This window comes from Rosa rugosa, chromosome 6 (genome assembly GCF_958449725.1).
Source record: "Rosa rugosa chromosome 6, drRosRugo1.1, whole genome shotgun sequence".
NCBI classification, from domain to species: domain Eukaryota; kingdom Viridiplantae; phylum Streptophyta; class Magnoliopsida; order Rosales; family Rosaceae; genus Rosa; species Rosa rugosa.
The window spans coordinates 44,565,675-44,584,096 of NC_084825.1; the positions used below are offsets into that span (position 1 = coordinate 44,565,675).

Genomic DNA, 18,422 nt, shown 5'->3' on the forward strand with positions numbered 1-18,422 from the left:
AAATAATAAGATTTCCGAGCTATGCTACCAAGAAATCAATTTCCAAGAATATTTGGATTTAGACCAAACAATGATGTTTGCGGACGCTCTTAGTCCGAATATTATGAACACTCTTAGTTCATTGATTTACGAACACTCTTAGTCCATTTAGCGTGAATCCCCACGATTCCGCTTTTAGTCCATAAATTAATACTTGCGGACGCTCTTAGTCCGAATATTATGAACACTCTTAGTTCATAGATTATGAACGCTCTTAGTTCATAGATTATGAACGCTCTTAGTTCGTTTAGCGTGAATCACCACGATTCCGCTTTTAGTTCAAAAATCGATGCTTGCGGACGCTCTTAGTCCGAATATTATGAACACTCTTAGTTCATAGATTACGAACGCTCTTAGTTCGTTTAGCGTGAATTTCTATAATTCCGCCTTTTTGATTACAAGTCCCTGAAAAGAAGAGAAAAGTAATACAAACTCAAAAAACAGGAACTTTTAATAAGAAATACCTTGAAATAGTGTCGCCGGAAAATTTGTCCGGAAAAGGTTGTCGGAGGTGACTTAAAAGTCTCGGCAGGACTCGCTCGGCAGCTTCTCGGCAGATCTCGGCAGGACTCGGCAGGGCTCGGCAGGACTTCGACAGCGGTTCGGCAGCGGTTCAATTTTTCCGGTGGCCGGTTCAAGCTGTTTCCGGCCGGTTCTGGCAGTTCTGAAACCGGTTCTGGGCTTCTTGGATCAAGGGCTTTGATATGTGGTAGGATTTGGAGGTTTTTTGTATGGTTGGAAAAATGACTTCGATTGCTTGATGAACTTCCTCTTCTTGTCAATTTTCGATTCTAAATCTAGAGCAATTTCGTGCTGATAACGTGTTTAAGGAAAAGCAAAATTAACAGAGAGATAGAGAGAGTAATGTTTCTGAGTGAATGAGGATTCATCTGTGTTATTCATCTCCCAAAGGAGTGTATTTATAGGAGTACATTTGTAGTGTGAAAGCTCAAAGATAAACTCAAGCTTGATTTACAGCTGCTACTACACATGGGGCTGCAATGATGCAATCTGCCATGCTTGTTGCCTCTTGGGATAAAGCATGTCATACAAGTCTTTATACACTCAAGTACCTATTACATGATATAGACATTTATACTATGACTCATACTATGACTCATACAACATGACTCATACACTATGACTCATATATACTACAACAGAAACAACTAATCAATACTGTCAATAGTTTCCCCTGATATCCATCGATATAGCTTCATGTATGATGAAATAGGAATGAGATTGGATGAGGGGTGGGTTGTGAGACAAAAAGAGAGCAAAATGGGATATTAGGGTGTAATGAGTCGCAAGTGTGGTTGAAATAGTCTGCAGCCTAAAAATAACGATTTGGTATTAGATGAATTAGAAAAATAATTGTGTTACTAGTTTGACGCTCCTTCTGATCAAACCATTACAAATCGCCAAGTCAAAGTCCTCCTCTTCCCATCGTCTCCTTCTTTCTCCTCTCCATTATTTCCACTTCTTGTTGAACCCCTCTTTCTCTCGATCTGGGCAGAATTTCTTTTCCAGTCGTTGTGCGTTTGGAGCAGAACTCTGATAACCAATCAATCACTATCCGATGGCGTTGAGCACCCAAGTTAGAGGCTCCACTGGTTCTGCTTTCCCATGGAAATACGACGTGTTTTTGAGCTTCAGAGGCGAAGACACCCGTAAGGGCTTCACAGACCACTTATACGACAAGTTGCAGTGGAGAGGAATCAGGACTTTCCGGGACGACCCAGAACTTGAAAGAGGCACAACCATCTCTCCGGAGCTCCTCTCAGCAATCGAGCAATCCAGGTTTGCGATCGTCGTTCTTTCGCCACACTATGCTTCTTCCACGTGGTGCTTGCTTGAACTCTCTAAGATTTTAGAATGCATGGAAGAGAGAGAGACAATTCTTCCAATCTTTTATGAGGTGGATCCCTCTGATGTGAGACATCAAAGGGGCAGCTTTGCTGAAGCGTTCGATGAACATGAAGAGAAGCTTGGAGAAGGTAATAAGGAGGTGGAAGGGTGGAGAGATGCTTTAACAAAAGTAGCCAATCTCGCTGGCTGGGCTTCAAGGGATTATAGGCAAGCCTCAATTAGAGATTCAGAGATCAAATGACACATAAATAAAAGTACTTTAATGCTTAGAAGTTCTATAATGTTGGTGAGTATTGAAATTTCGAAAATGAGAGCACTTAGATTAGAAAGTGCTTACACACTGCCCTGCATATTGAACTAATTGGATGGCTCACATCTATGAAGTTTCAGTACTATAAGACTACAAAACACCACTTTAATGCTGCGGTTCAGTTCTATTGTACGGGTGAACTTTTATATTTAATATGTTCATATATTCAACATGGGAATTGTTTTGGTCTCGTTGCAGGTACGAAACAGAGCTCATGAAAGAGATTGTGCAAGCACTGTGGAGCAAAGTGCATCCTACTTTAACCGTATTTGATTCCACAGAGAAGTTAGTCGGAATGGATGCTAAGCTGGAGGAAATAGATGTTCTTTTAGATAAAGAAGCAAATGATGTTCGCTTTATAGGGATATGGGGGATGGGTGGGGTGGGTAAGACCACCCTTGCTAGACTGGTGTATGAGAATGTCTCTGATCAGTTTGAAGTTTGCATCTTTCTTGCCAATGTCAGAGAGGTCTCCGCAACCCATGGTCTAGTTCGTCTACAGAAACAAATTCTTTCCCAAATCTTGAAGGAAGAAAATGTTCAAGTTTGGGATGTTTATGATGGAATGACTAGGACAAAGAGATGTGTATGTAATAAAGCAGTTCTTCTAGTTCTTGACGATGTGGATCAACCAGAGCAACTGAAAAACTTGGTGGGAGAAAAAGACTGGTTTGGTTTAAGGAGTAGAATCATCATTACAACCAGAAATCGACATGTACTAGTCACCCATGGTATGGAAAAACCGTATGAGGTGAGAGGATTAAACAAAGATGAAGCCCTTCAGCTGTTTAGTTTGAATGCCTTCAGGAAATATGAGCCGGAAGAAGATTATGCAGAGCTCTCTGAGTGTTTCGTTAGCTATGCCAGAGGTCTTCCTTTAGCTCTTGAAACTTTGGGGTCCTTCTTGTATAAAAGAAGTCTGGGTGCATGGGGTTCTGCATTGGAAAAACTACGGAATACTCCCAACAGAACCGTTTTTGATTTGCTAAAAGTAAGTTATGATGGACTTGATGAGATGGAGAAGAAAATTTTTCTGGACATTGCATGTTTCCACAGGCTGTACCTCAATGAGTTTATGATTGAACAAGTATACAGTTCTGACCCTTCCAATCGTATTACAATAGATGTTCTTGCTGAGAAATCGCTCATAACTATTTCCTCAGACAACCAAATAGATATGCATGATTTGATACAAGAAATGGGATGTGAAATTGTTCGCCAACAGTCTTATGAAGAGCCGGGTGGACGCAGTCGGTTGTGGCTTCGCAACGACATATTTCATGTATTCACAAAGAATACAGTAAGATTTTATACAAATTGATTCACCAAACGTGGATAGAACTTTCATTTCATTTAACATCACAAATACTTATTCCTACAATTGACTTATTTGTTATAACAGGGAACAGAAGCCATCGAAGGCATATTGTTAGACTTGCATGAATTAGAAGAGGCAGATTGGAATCTTGAAGCCTTATCTAAAATGCGTAAACTGAAGCTTCTCTACATTCATAATTTGAGGCTTTCTCTTGGCCCCAAATATCTTCCTAATTCCTTGAGATTTCTGAATTGGAGTTGGTATCCTTCAAAATCTCTACCACCAGGTTTTCAGCCGGCTGAACTTACTGAACTTAGTTTGGTTCATAGCAATATTGATCACCTCTGGAATGGAATAAAAGTAAGTTGTTGAATATCTACTATTGCAAAAAAATATAACTATATTTTAAAGTTCATGCATGGAAGCTGATTGTTCTACCATTCTTCATGTTTTCCACAGTACTTTGGCAAGTTGAAATCTATCAATCTTAGCTACTCTATAAACTTGATAAGGACCCCAGATTTCACAGGTATTCAAAACCTTGAGAAGTTGGTTCTTGAAGGTTGTACGAATTTAGTTAAGATTCATCCATCCATTGCATTTCTCATGAGACTTAAAATGTTGAACTTTAGAAACTGCAAAAGTATTAAGAGTCTCCCCAGTAAAGTAGAAATGGAATCTCTTGAAACATTTGACGTATCTGGTTGCTCAAATCTCAAAATGATTCCAGAATTTGTGGGGCAAAATCTTGAGAACTTGGTTCTTGAAGGTTGTACAAATCTAATTGATTTTCACCCGTCAATTGCATTTCTCAATAGACTCAAAACTTTGAACTTGAGAAACTGCAAGAGTATTAAGAGTCTCCCAAGTGAAGTAGATATGGAATCTCTTGAAACATTTGATGTATCCGGCTGCTCAAGACTGAAAATGATTCCAGAATTTGGGGGGCAAATGAAAAGATTATCCAAGCTTTCTTTAAGTGGGACTGCAGTTGAGAAACTGCCTTCATCAATTGAGCGCTTCAGTGAGAGTTTGGAGGAGCTTGATTTGAGTGGAATTGTTGTTAGACAGCTGCCGTACTCCCTTTTTATTAAGCAGAATGTCAGAGTATCATCTTTTGGCTTATTTCCAAGAAAGAGTCTTCACCCTTTGCTTCCTCTGTTAGCTTCCTTGAAGCATTTCTCTTCTTTGACGACATTAAATCTGAATGACTGTAATCTCAGTGAAGGAGAAATTCCCAATGATATTGGTTCTCTGTCCTCCTTGAAGAAATTGAAACTCAGAGGAAACAATTTTGTTAGCCTTCCTGCAAGCATTCATTTGCTTTCTAAGCTTAATAAGATTAACGTGGAGAATTGCAAAAGGCTTCAACAGTTGCCAGACCTCCCATTAAATGACGAATTAAGGGTGAGAACTGACAATTGTACGTCCTTACAAGTGTTTCCAAATCCACGAGATTTGTGCAGATTATCGCGTTTTGCTCTCTCTGGCATCAATTGCTTGACTGCGGTTGATAATCAAGATTATTTCTTCTATTCAATCCTAAAGGGGTTGCTTGAGGTACTCTCTCTCTCTCTCTCTCCCTCCCTCCCTCTCCTCTTCAATAGTTGTGTGATATAATGGTTGGTGTGGTGCAGAAAACCCCTCTTTCTACTTCTTTTGAGCGTTTCCGTTATGTAATTCCTGGAAGTGAATTTTTTGAGTGGTTCACTAATCAAAGTGTGGGAGACTCGGTAGCTGTGGAGTTACCTTCTTATGCATCTAATAGCAAGTGGATTGGGTTTGCTGTATGTGCTCTATTTGCACCTCAAGACAACCCGTCTGCCGTTCCAGAAGATCGTCGTTTAGATCCTGACCAAAGTTTAATCATGTGTTGGTGGAAAAGATATGGTGATGGTATGGTAGCTACTGGTTTCCGTGCAAAACAAATTGTTTCAGATCACCTTTTCTTAGTTGTTTTGCCCAGTCATTTCTGGAATCCTCGGAACTGTCATACGGGTGAAGACGCATTCAATGAGGTTAAGTTTGACTTCAAAATCACTCGAGCTGTAGGAAACAACAGATCCATAAAGGTTAAGAAATGTGGGGCCCGTGCACTGTACGAGCACGACACGGAAGAGCTGATCAGTAAAATGAACCAATCTAAGAGCGGCGTTTCTGTTTACGAGACTATGGATTGTGCTTTAGGCAAATCAGCATATGAACAAGGCGGTGCCATCGTTAAGTCAAAACGAGAGGCAACAAGCGGAAGTGGTGGTTCTGATGACGAATATTTCTCTGCAGAAGAATGAAAAAAATTTAGAAGACACTGTCTTGCTCTGACCATCCAGTGCCTCGAAGCGAAAATGAAAGGCTAACAGTGCTATTCTCAGTATTCGTGACAAGTAAGTGACCATCTCACATTATGACTCCTAGTTGCAACTAGATATTCTTAACATGTTTCCTCTGTCTCTCATGTGCTTTAATGTCATGACACATCTCATCACTTGATCTGCCGTCTTGATCAATAACAAAAGTGTAGTAGTACAGATCATCATTAGATTCAGTAATGTAACACAGTTTTTTTAAGTTAACAATCTGTCACTCAGTTGTGCTAATTGGCCTAAAAAAGTACGAAGCTCATTTGTGCTAGTTGTCCGAGATGGGTTACGGTTCCTCTCTCTTTTCTATTGATCAGTATATAAATAGACTCAACCAAAAGGTGAGCAAAGCTGCTGGAATCTATGAGGTTAGTTACATAACAGTAAAGAGAAGCAATGGGTTGGTAATAATGGACCATTTTCAATCGATTATATTCTGATTTCTGAACCAGATAATTTTTCCTTTTCTATTTGGTCAATTGGATGGAGAAATTTTCTTGTTCTTCAATATGGTATCATTTCAACAGACTTATATGCAGGATATGCTTTTAACTATGCAGTGCACAGTTGTTAATCTTGAATTTTGCCACAAGCAAGCATTGAGAAATTAACAACTGTGCATTGCTTTTGGCTAAATGGGATGGAGAAATTATCTTGTTGTTTAATATTCTTTGCATTGCATAAGACTTATATACAGCCACGGCATATATGTTAATCTTGACTTTCACCACAAGCAAGCATTCACTGATATGGACTCTGCTTCTTCTAAATCAATTCCAAACAGGGGAGAAGAGTGGCCTCTCGGGGAGATGCATGACAGGTCTGCCATGGGCCAGTGGCGGGCAAACAATAGAAGGGTAACAGCTAGTTCATATTGATTGCTATCTTGTGGAAGCTACATTCGAAGATCTGCAAGTTCATTTTACTTGGTTTGGATGGGTTTCAATTTGTATCTACCGGAGGTACATTTTGTCTTGGACTAATTTTGCTCTGACTAACATGAATTAGGTGACTTGTTTTAATTGTTTTCGTTTTCTTTGCAGGATGGAAGAAAACCTGTCATGGCAGCTTTAGATTTGTAATATTTGCACACTGAAGATTCCACGCCTGTTGCCAAACTGATGGTTTGTTGACATGTTTGGGAGGTATGTGCTTTTTCTGAATGGACTGTGTTATAGAATAATTAAAGTCCATATTGTATATGTGTAGTTACAGACATACAGTCAGGAGGTTACGTAGATAAGCGATGCATTTTAGATTGACATTAACTGGGGCTCATTTAAGTAAAGCTGTACAGGAACCTGTGTTATAGTACGAGAAAATTCCTACTAGTACCCCTGGGTGGGCTTTATATCAATTTCACTCCAAATCTACAATTCTGTCAAAGCTCTACATTCAGGTTGTTTAAGCCAAACCGCTTACATTGTAGACATGTTATGGGCAAGTTTTTATTTTATTTTGTTTTATTTTTGTCCTGGTATGTACAAAAACTAAAGGACTGTGATCAGATCCCAAAGCAAGTAAGATGTCTAGGATTTAGGAGTCATATAGAAGGTGGAATAGCTTGATGACTACTCTTTTAACGACCAACAGTGTTGAAACTAGAAGTAAAAAATAGGTAAGATTGCGGATTAGCTTGTTGTTGAGATTGAGGCAGCAGTAGTTGATGATCAGGCATGTCATGTTGAAGTGTTGGCAAGGGTGCTTCAAGCAGAAGAACCTTCACGACTTGTCCTGCTTTTGGCCTTTCCTTCTGATTGGGGCCCATAATCCCACAATCATAAGACATTCCATTTCATTTTTTCGATAATTCATTTCCATTCTCTCATCAGCTGCATCAAGAAGATTTCCTGCATTGTACAATTTCCAAACCAACTTAATACTGGCACATTATATTATCCATCCTTGTAAGTTCTCCTTCCACATGCGATTTCCAAGGCCACAGAACTCCAAAACTAGATATGTCAGATTCTTTACTGGCTTTCCCTTGGTTTGCATACTCTGGGGTGATGTAGCCTAAAGTGCTTACCACATCCATTCTATGAGTCTTCAACCGGGAATCCACGAGCTTAGCAATGCCAAAGTCACCAAGCTTAGTGTTGAAAACTTGAAATCGTTGTCCAACTATACATTAGCCGATTTGATGTCCCTGTGAAGCACACGCTGTCCTGCATCTTCGTGTAGATAATGAAGATCTGAGGTCAAGCCTAAAGCTATTTTGTTCCTGACATCCCACTGCAAAGATTCTCGATCTATCACCGAATAGATGGGTGTCAAGGCTGCTGTTTGGCATATATTTGTAAACAAGTAAGCATTCGCCTTGCTTGTGACACCATCCAATGAATTGCACCACATTTCAATGTATTAACCGGCTAATGATTTTGACTTCACGGATAAAGATTTTTTTCAAAGTGCTTATGATCAGATCGTGCAAAAATCGTCGTCACAGCAACATCGCAGCCTAACTCTTGTATGACTCCTTTATAAACCTGTCCAGACCCTCCTCAGCCTAGCCCTGTTTCATTTTCAAATCCATTAGTCGCTGCAAATAATTCATTGTAACCAAATCGTCTTGACCAGAGTAGCCTCTCAATATCTGAATTTATGGATGACACATCCCTGGAGTAACCTCCATGTCCACCCACCAGTCCTGTGTATTTGCTTCCTTACCGTGCACCATCAAGCATATGGCCGTAAGTATCAAAATGAAGAAGGAAGCTGCAAGCATGGCTGTAAGCAATGTAAGCCTCCCACTATTTCTGCTATATTTATCAGAAACCAAAGTTGAATTGAGTTGCCAACAATTTATAACATGTCCCTGAGGCAGTATTCATGTACTAGCTGAAAAACCAATTGTAACTTGCCTGGGAAGAGCCTGTTTCAAGTCAATGTTATATGAAAGAGAAGAGTTGCCCACAAAAACATGGACAGAGCAACCATAGATGGAACAATATAACAGCAGGAGCTAGAATAGGACATATGGGTCGCCTTAGCAATTCCAGAGCAGATTCAAATGTTAGACTAGCCATAACTCATAAGGAACAGACCAATAGAACCATACTGACAGATTTGCATCAATCAGAAGCTTCTAGGGGTGGATTCGGTAGAAAACCGACGACAAATTCCGTCAACCGGGTACCGACCGAAGTTGGTCGGTTTCCCAAATCTGCAACCGAAACCGAGCCGCCGCCGTCGGTTACCGACATATCGGTATACCGAATTTCGGTTTGAATTTCGGCTCAAATTCGGAGAATTTGCCGGATCTTGACATTAGGCCTCCGCCACCAAGATAACACCGATCACAGTCTTGATCACACTTTCCTCCATCTGCAAGCCCTAATTGAAATTAGAAACACGGAGCTCTTCCTCCAGTTTACCTTAATCTCTTCCTCCAGATTACCTCAATCTCCATCGTCATCGTTCTGGGTCTGATTGGGAGGGATATTGCAAATCCGGTCAGAAGGGAATCGAGTTGGGTTTTGGGGGTTGGATTGAAAATTAGGGTTATTGATCGATTTGCAGAAGAAATTGAATCTTGAAATTGGGGGTTTTGGGGTTGAATTGAATTGAGAGCTTGTGGCTGTGATTTATATACTAAAAAGAAAAAGATGATGGGGGATGTGGAACTTTGCAGGTTGCGAGTTGTGTGGCAATCAAACAAAAAGAAGAAGATGATGATGGAACTGATAAAGAAGAAGACGGTGATGGAACTGGAAATAAGAAGAGGAGGAGGAAAGAAGATGAGAAAATAAAGTGAAAGAAAAAAAAACGATGAATGAGGGCAGAAGTTGTTTTGTTTTAATTATGTGGTGTATGAGGGAATAAATATAAAGTTTGTGCATATTATAGTAAGAGCAGCGTGTGCTCGAGTGGCTATGAGGTGTAGATCTTGTGCAGGAGGTTAGGGGTTCGACTCCTATCTCTTGCGAAGTTTTACACATTTTGTATGCTATTCGGTTGTATACGTATATACGGTCGGTACGGTATACCGACGGTATGAGGATTTGCATACCGTAGCCGAGCCGAAGCTGACTTCCGGTACGGCTCAGCCGAGCAGAAAAGTCGGTAAGCCGAATCTTCGGCCCAAATCGGTTCGGGCCAGCCCTAGAAGCTTCACAAGTCCACCATACAATCATGAGAAAGTCTTGCGTACGGCAGACGTAAAGTACACGTGGTACGGGCTGACCAATCAGATCCTTATCAGGGGGTATTTTGGGTATTTCACCTTTAAAAATCAGGGACATTTTCGGAATGAAGTAAAATTTTTGTGGGTTATGATTGGGCAGCCGCACGGCCACGTGGTGCGGCTGCCGTACGCAAGAATTTTTCTACAATCATAGGTGACCCTTCCTATTACAGGTTCTCTTGAGCCTAGTTGGACAATGAATCTCATATGTATTTGGTATTTGGATTTCTGTTTGGGCTGGTCCAACAGAAATTAGGCTTATGTAATATTTTCAGCCCCCTATTTACCAAAGAAAAAAAAGAAAGAAAAGCATGCAAACCACTTGTCAGCAAGACATCACGATGACGTTTATTGTTTCTTGTTCTGCTGTCATTTGTTCTGCTGTCGTTATAGTTTCGTCTAAGAGCTAAATGCCAGATACGAAATTCTAGTTTCCGTGGAAATTTTAATATTTTAGATCTATGAATGTTTGACAAAATTTTGAGCATCAGCTTCTTCTTCTTTTTTTTTTTTTTGTTGATCCATATCTTAGGAGAAGACAATCTGTAGCCAACATGTCAGTTGATATTTTAATAAATATCAATCAATATTAGACTATTAGTAATTAATATATTAGACATTTTCGATATCATTAAATATTGAAGTTGAAAATATCAAAATTCTCCGATATTTTTTTATGGAATGGCGTGTACTAATCTTCAAAGTTCCCTAAATGGATTGAGCTGTCTCTTTTGGTCATTCTACATTTCTTCTGACTACAACATGATTTCATCTTACCTAGATTTACTTTAAGGAAATTTCACCTTATCTAGATCCGTCTTAGGTGAAATTCTCATTTAGACCGCCTTGAGAAAATTTCACATCACCTAGATCCGTCTTAAGGGGATTTCGTCCATAGATCCCCCTTGAGGGAATTTCACCTCACTTAGATCTGCCTTGGAGGAATTTCACCTCATATAGACTACCTTGAGAGAATTTCACCTCACACGCCTTAAAGGGATTTCGTCTTGAGGAATCTCCTAAACTGATCCTGCTGCTTAATCTCCGACCCATTTTTTTTATTAGGAACCCACGATTTTATGTTCTAAAATTTTACACCCTGGACAAATACGGTGATATGTTAAACCAGCTAAAGAATGCTTAAACCTTTTCTCCCTATGGTAGAAAAAAAGAAATTATAGATAAGATAACATGAAGGCAAGGCAAGGCAAGGCCGCAAGGGTAGTAATTTCATACCAACTTTAGTTGCACTTCACAGTATAGAGGACTAGACTCTGTTATATCAAAACCAATACCTTACCTAGAACCCACCTCTGCCACCCAGATCCAAATCCAATACAAAATAAGAGTCGTTTGACCCTACCCATTACTCCATCAGTGAAAGACTTCGGTGATGTTTCAGTTCAAGTCTTCTCTTTCCGTCGTCTCCTTCTCTCTCCTCTCCAATATTTCCATTTCTTCTTGAACCCCTCTTTCTCTCTATCTGTGTACAATTTCTTTTCCAGTGATTGTGCGTTTGGAGCAGAACTCTGATCACCAATCAATCACTTTCCGATGGCGTTGAGCACCCAAGTTAGAGCCTCCACTGGTTCTGATTTCCCATGGAAATACGACGTGTTTTTGAGCTTTAGAGGCGAAGACACCCGAAAGGGCTTCACAGACCACTTATACGACAAGTTGCAGTGGAGAGGAATCAGGACTTTCAGGGACGACCCAGAACTTGAAAGAGGCACTGCCATCTCTCCGGAGCTCCTCACTGCAATCGAGCAATCCAGGTTTGCGATCGTTGTTCTTTCGCCAAACTACGCTTCTTCCACGTGGTGCTTGCTTGAACTCTCTAGGATTTTTGAATGCATGGAAGAGAGGGGGGCAATTCTTCCAATCTTTTATGAGGTGGAGCCGTCTCATGTGAGACATCAAAGGGGCAGCTTTGCTGAAGCGTTCGATGAACATGAAGAGAAGTTTGGGGAAGATAGTAAGGAGGTGGAAGGGTGGAGAGATGCTTTAAGCAAAGTAGCCAATCTCGCTGGGTGGACTTCAAAGGATTATAGGTAAGTCTCGGTGGGAAATAAAATAACACATAAATAGCGTACTTCTTTTAAAGTTCTATAACGTTCGTTAATTTTGGAAATGTAAGCCGTTAGATCAGAAGGTACTTGCCAATTGAGCGTTGAAGCTTGAACTAATTGAACGATTCACATTTCCAAAATTTCAATACTTCGTAGCAGTACATAAAGCACCTTGATTAATTAATACGGTTCAGTTCTATCTTACCAGTAATTTAATATTTAATATGTTCATATATTCAGCATGGAATTGTTTTGTTCTCGTTGTAGGTACGAAACAGAGCTTATGAAAGAGATTGTGCAAGCACTGTGGAGCAAAGTGCATCCTACTTTAACCATATTTGATTCCACAGAGAAGTTAGTTGGAATAGATGCTAAGTTTGAGGAAATAGATGTTCTTTTAGATAATAAAGCAAATGATGTTCGCTTTATAGGGATATGGGGGATGGGTGGGGTGGGTAAGACCACCCTTGCTAGAGTGGTGTATGAGAAAATTTCTCATCAGTTTGAAGTTTGCATCTTTCTTGCTAATGTCAGAGAGGTTTCTGCAACACTCGGTCTAGTTCGTCTACAGAAACAAATTCTTTCCCGAATCTTGAAGGAAGAAAATGTTCAAGTATGGGATGTTTATGATGGAATGACTAGGACAAAGAGATGTGTATGTAATAAAGCGGTTCTTCTAGTTCTTGACGATGTGGATCAATCAGAGCAACTAGAAAACTTGGTGGGAGAAAAAGACTGGTTTGGTATAAGGAGTAGAATCATCATTACAACCAGAAATCGACATGTACTAGTCACACATGGTATAGAAAAACCATATGAGGTGAGGGGATTAAACAAAGATGAAGCCCTTCAGCTTTTTAGTTGGAAAGCCTTTAGGAAATATGAGCCAGAAGAAGATTATGCAGAACGCTCGAAGAGTTTCGTTAGCTATGCTAAAGGTCTTCCCTTAGCACTTAAAACTTTGGGGTCTTTCTTGTATAAAAGAAGTCCAGATGCATGGAGTTCTGCCTTGAAAAGACTACGGAATACTCCCAACAGAACAGTTTTTGATTTGCTAAAAGTAAGTTATGATGGACTTGATGAGATGGAGAAGAAGATTTTTCTGGACATAGCATGTTTTTCATTGCAATGTCAAGCCAAGTTTATTATTGAACTACTATACAGTTCTGACGTTTGCACTCGTATTGCAATAGATGTTCTTGCTGAGAAATGTCTCTTAACTATTTCATCACACAATGAAATAGGTATACATGATTTGATAAAAGAAATGGGATGTGAAATTGTTCGACAAGAGTGTTATGAAGAGCCTGGTGGACGCAGTCGGTTGGGGCTTCGCAAAGACATTTTTCATGTATTCACAAAGAATACGGTAAGATTTTAAACAAATTGAATCACCACTTGGATAACACTCTCATTTCATTTAACATGAAACGTACTTTTCCTGGAATTGATTAATCTGATAATACAGGCAACAGAAGCGATTGAAGGCATATTCTTACACTTGCATGATTTAGAAGAGGCAGACTGGAATCTTGAAGCCTTATGTAAAATGCGTAAACTGAAGCTGCTCTACATTCATAATTTGAGGCTTTCTCTTGGCCCCAAATATCTTCCTAATTCCTTGAGATTTCTGAATTGGAGTTGGTATCCTTCAAAATCTCTACCACCAGGTTTTCAGCCGGATGAACTTACAGAACTTAGATTGGTTCATAGCAACGTTGATCACCTCTGGAATGGAATAAAAGTAAGTCATTGAATATCTACTATTGCACAAATATAATTTCATTTTAATGTTCATTCATAGAAGCTGATTGTTCTCCCATTCTTCATGTTCTTTACAGTACTTGGGTAAGTTGAAATCTATCGATCTTAGTCACTCCATAAACTTGACAAGGACCCCAGATTTCACAGGTATTCAAAACCTTGAGAGGTTGGTTCTTGAAGGTTGTACGAATTTAGTTAAGATTCATCCATCCATTGCATTGCTCAAGAGACTCAAAATTTGGAATTTTAGATACTGCAAAAGTATCAAGAATCTACCAAGTGAAGTAAAAATGGAATTTCTTGAAACTTTTGATGTAACTGGCTGCTCAAAACTGAAAATGATTCCAGAATTTGCGGGGGAAATGAAAAGATTTTCAAAGCTTTCTTTAAGTGGGACTGCTCTTGAGAAACTGCCTTCATCAATTGAGCGCTTCAGTGAGAGTTTGGAGGAGCTTGATTTGAGTGGAATTGTTACAAGAGAGCTGCCATACTCCATTTTTCTTATGCAGAATCTCAGAGTATCATCTTTTGGCTTATTTCCAAGAAAGAGTCCTCACCCTTTGATTCCTTTGTTAGCTTCTTTGAAGCATTTGTCTTCATTGACGACATTAAATCTTAATGACTGTAATCTCAGTGAAGGAGAAATTCCCAATGATATTGGTTCTCTGTCCTCCTTAGAGAGATTGAAACTCAGAGGAAACAATTTTGTTAGCCTTCCAGCGAGCATTCATTTGCTTTCTAAGCTTCATGAGATTAACGTGGAGAATTGTAAAAGGCTCCAACAATTGCCAGACCTTCCATTAAACAACTGTTTACAAGTAAGAACCAACAATTGTACTTCCTTACAAGTGTTACCAGTTCCATCAGATTTGTGCAAATTATGGAGATTTTCACTCAGTATCACCAATTGCCCCGACATTGATGGCAATCAAGGTTCTAGTCATTTCTTATATTCAATGCTAAAGCGTTGGCTTGAGGTACCCTCCTCCCTCCACTCCTTCTCCCTCTCCCTCTTCTCTCTTATTTACCATAGTGATGTGATATGATGTTTACTATGGTGCAGGAAACCCCTAATGGTTGTACGTACGACATTCATATTACTGGAAGTGAAATTCCCGACTGGTTCAGTAATCAAAATGTGGGAAACTCCATAACTGAAATTGTTGAACGTAATAGCAAGTGGATTGGGATTGTTGTATGTTCTTTAAATGCCCCTCTATTCAATCCGTCTGAAGATCTTGCACCTTTTGACCATTTCTCTTGTCACTGGAACGAAGATGGCCCTGGCATTTACGACGGTTACGGTTACGGCAGTAGGCCAACCAACCAAATTACGTCGGATCACCTTTGGTTACTTTTTTGGTCTAGGCATACATGGGATTATCTGGGGGACAATCGCAATGAGGTTAAGTTTACTATCAAAGCCTATTCAGCTATAGGATACCACCGTTTCAGGGAGGTGGAGAGGAAGGTGAAGAAATGTGGGGCCCGTGCACTGTACGAGCACGACATGGAAGAGATCATCAGCAAAATGAACCAATCCAACGACAACATTTCTATTTCCGAGGCTACCCGTTCTGATTGCGCATATGAAAGTGGTGGCATTGGTAACAGAACAAACAAGGCAGCAACGAGCAGAAGTGGTGGCTCCGATGAAGAATATTACTCTGCAGAAGAATGAAAGAACTATAAAAACAGGGCCTTTCTTTGTGCTTGATATAATCAGGCAGTGCTAATACTGCTATTCTCAGTGTTCAAGACAAGTAAGTGACCATCTCACATTATGACTCCTAATTGCTACTAGATAATAGTCATTATTAATATGTTTCCTCTGTCTCTTATGTGCATGAAACATTTCATCATATGCTAAAGTAGAGATTAGAGTTTTTGTTTTGTTTTCTGGATTTTTGAAATCAAATAAAGAGATGAGATACGGTTCTTTGTTCTTTTCTATTAATCGATAAATGAATAGACTCAACCAAAAGATTTGCAAAGCTGTTGAATATATGATGTATTACATAATAGAAAGAGAGGCTATGGTTTGGTAACAAAGGACAATTTTCAATTGATTACATTCAGAACCAGATAATTTCTGAATTTCTATTTGGTTAGTTGGATTGAGAAATGATCTGTTGTTCACTACAGTATATATATTTTTCATTGCAAATGACTTGGATGCAGAATATGCTTTAAACTATGCAGTGCATGTTTGTAAATCTCAACTTAAATTTGCCAGAAGCAAGCATTGAGAGATGCATTCTACTTATTTTTAATCAAATCGAAACAGGGGAAGAGAATGGGGCTTTTGGAGAGATGCATGGCAAGAAAAAGGTCGGCCGGTAGTGGGCAAACTCTTGGAAAAGGTCGCTACTTAACTATTGCTTGCCTTCCCGTGGAAGCTACACATGAAGATCTGCAAAGACTCGGGACGGGTTTCAGTTTCTATGTACCAAAGGTAGATTTTATTTTGCTCTAATTGGCTCTCACTAATATGACTTAGATGACTGTTTTAACTGTTTTTTTTTTTTTTTTTTTTTCTGCAGCAGGGGAAAAAAGTTGTCATGGCAGCTTTGGACTGTAATATTTCCTATTGAAGCTTCCCTGTAGGCGCTATGGTTGCTAGACAGAAGGATTGTAGACATGAGACATGTTTAGTTGGGAGGTATCTAGTTTTCTTGATTGGTTTCTGACTTTCTGTTTTAGTAGCAAGTCCAGAAATTGTATAGGGAGGAGACATTTTTTCTTGTTTTATGTTTATTTACTTAACCAATTGGTTCATCAAAACTTTTGTTCATGGGATTTTATACTACACTAATCCGCTAAGGCATGCATACTGAGCTAGAATTTGTGTGGTTTTGTCCAAATTGATTCTCTTATTTAAGGTCTGTGATGAAAATGACATCCACCAATATGATGTCTTGTGAAATTCCCCAGGAACCTTGTATTTTAGAATATTAGCATTTAACAGAATGTGGAAGACTGGAAAGAGTATTAATTATGTGATTCTGGTACTGCATAGGTGGTTCAGTCTCATAATTTGCCCAAAATGGCGGTTGCTTCCTCGATAAGCAAGCTACTCAATCGGTTCACTCTTCACTTCTTCAGTCTTACTACAGAAAATAAAAATTACAATACAAAAGACGTGCTCAGCAAAGTCTCATTAAGCAGTCCAATGGGTTATGGACGTCATAGATCAATTCACTTGCCAATGTTTACCCTGATGTACTTTCTAATCTTCTGGACTGAACTCTAACATGAAGCATCAATCCAATATTCTGATAGTGATCTTGTTCTATCGAGCAGAGGATGACACTGGCGATAGTAATAGATTTGTTTTGCCAATTTGTTGTACACAACGACAGTTAATTTGTACCACAGTTTGTCGACACCTTAATTATAGTTTCAATGATAAAATCAGAAGACAGTCACAGTCACCACTCACCAGTACTATCATTTCATTATATGTATGTACGGTGGATGCTTGGCTCGAGCCAGATAAGTACGTAGTATGACTAGATTACTAGATTTGAGATATAGTTGACAAAGGATTAGGTTCCCATTAAGCAAATTTTGGGCTCTGTTCAAGTATTCTCTCAAAAATTTAAGACTGCAGTTTGTGGGAGGCCCGCACGAGCGAGTTCTGCAAAGTAAGCAGCGTCAACACATCGGCCAGCCTATGCCCCTCCAAAAATTACTGCGCTAATTTTGAGTACGCGCTGCGAGCAGCTCTCACCACTCGCTTTGTTTTCCTTACTCATTAGTTTAAGGCAAGTTTCTCCGTGGCCAAGCACCTCTTATTTATATGACTTCACTTGGGAACTACTACTCCTATGTTTCGATGTGGGACTTTTTAAGGAGTTTAGATATGATTTCCTTCTGCTATTTTAGGACCCACTTTTTTAACTGTTGGAATTTGTGTTCTGTGCCTCGAGTTAGGCACTTATGCATGTTTCGGAATCCAGGTACTGCGCAGTGTGAGTTGGGGATTTCATGGAATCGTAGCTTTTTGTGTCGGTGAACTCCGATTGTACAATTTGGCAGCCATTAGAACCGGTGTGCAAGCATGTAAAACAAAGGTATCAACACCTTAATCGATAAGACGATAACGTTGCTTCAGTTCCAATACTAAACGTTCTCAATTAACTTGATTATGTGAGTTCTCTCTTAACAGAAAGAGTAACATAAAACTGGAGTTTCAAACTTGCAACTTCGTGTTTGTTGATATACAAGGCTGAATGGAAATGACCAAAGTTTGATGATTGCTGCATCAAATTTATAAATCTCTGCTATATGGAAGGGGCTAGAAGCTAGCTAGGCATGACAACTTAAAGTAGCCAGGAGGCTCAACTTGGAAATAGAAGAGAATCAACTGAGTTTTGGTGATGCCAAAAATCAACAATAGTCTGGATGAATAGATTTCGAAGCTATCTATGACCTGCATTCCAATCGGCTTGAGGTCTCGAGAGGCTAGTTTCGTTTTAGGGAGGAGAATCGATCATTCCCTGCA

At 39.5% G+C, this 18,422-nt stretch overlaps 2 protein-coding genes and 1 non-coding gene across 5 annotated transcripts; 2 read left to right on the forward strand and 1 right to left on the reverse strand.

Moving 5' to 3' along the window:
• Positions 1-1,374: 1,374 nt before the first annotated feature.
• Positions 1,375-8,318, forward strand: LOC133713774 (disease resistance protein RUN1-like). Of its 2 annotated transcripts, none has more exons than XM_062139800.1 (7): positions 1,375-2,115; positions 2,417-3,518; positions 3,621-3,896; positions 3,996-5,096; positions 5,174-5,920; positions 6,681-6,858; positions 6,940-8,318. In XM_062139800.1, the coding sequence occupies exons 1-5, from the start codon at positions 1,619-1,621 to the stop codon at positions 5,825-5,827; spliced, it is 3,630 nt and encodes a 1,209-aa protein (XP_061995784.1). In that variant the 5' UTR covers positions 1,375-1,618; the 3' UTR covers positions 5,828-5,920; positions 6,681-6,858; positions 6,940-8,318. The 2 variants fall into 2 exon arrangements, with proteins under 2 accessions (XP_061995784.1, XP_061995785.1); XM_062139801.1 differs by having other exon boundaries at positions 2,056-2,194.
• Positions 8,319-11,364: 3,046 nt separating this feature from the next.
• On the forward strand, positions 11,365-16,824 carry LOC133713776 (TMV resistance protein N-like). Of its 2 annotated transcripts, none has more exons than XM_062139802.1 (7): positions 11,365-12,133; positions 12,419-13,520; positions 13,620-13,895; positions 13,993-14,892; positions 14,979-15,678; positions 16,203-16,370; positions 16,459-16,824. In XM_062139802.1, the coding sequence occupies exons 1-5, from the start codon at positions 11,637-11,639 to the stop codon at positions 15,594-15,596; spliced, it is 3,393 nt and encodes a 1,130-aa protein (XP_061995786.1). In that variant the 5' UTR covers positions 11,365-11,636; the 3' UTR covers positions 15,597-15,678; positions 16,203-16,370; positions 16,459-16,824. The 2 variants fall into 2 exon arrangements, with proteins under 2 accessions (XP_061995786.1, XP_061995787.1); XM_062139803.1 differs by having other exon boundaries at positions 16,462-16,824.
• A 707-nt stretch (positions 16,825-17,531) lies between these two features.
• On the reverse strand, positions 17,532-17,686 carry LOC133719074 (U12 minor spliceosomal RNA). The gene has a single exon (XR_009850804.1). It is a non-coding gene; the product is annotated as a U12 minor spliceosomal RNA (small nuclear RNA).
• Positions 17,687-18,422: the final 736 nt, after the last annotated feature.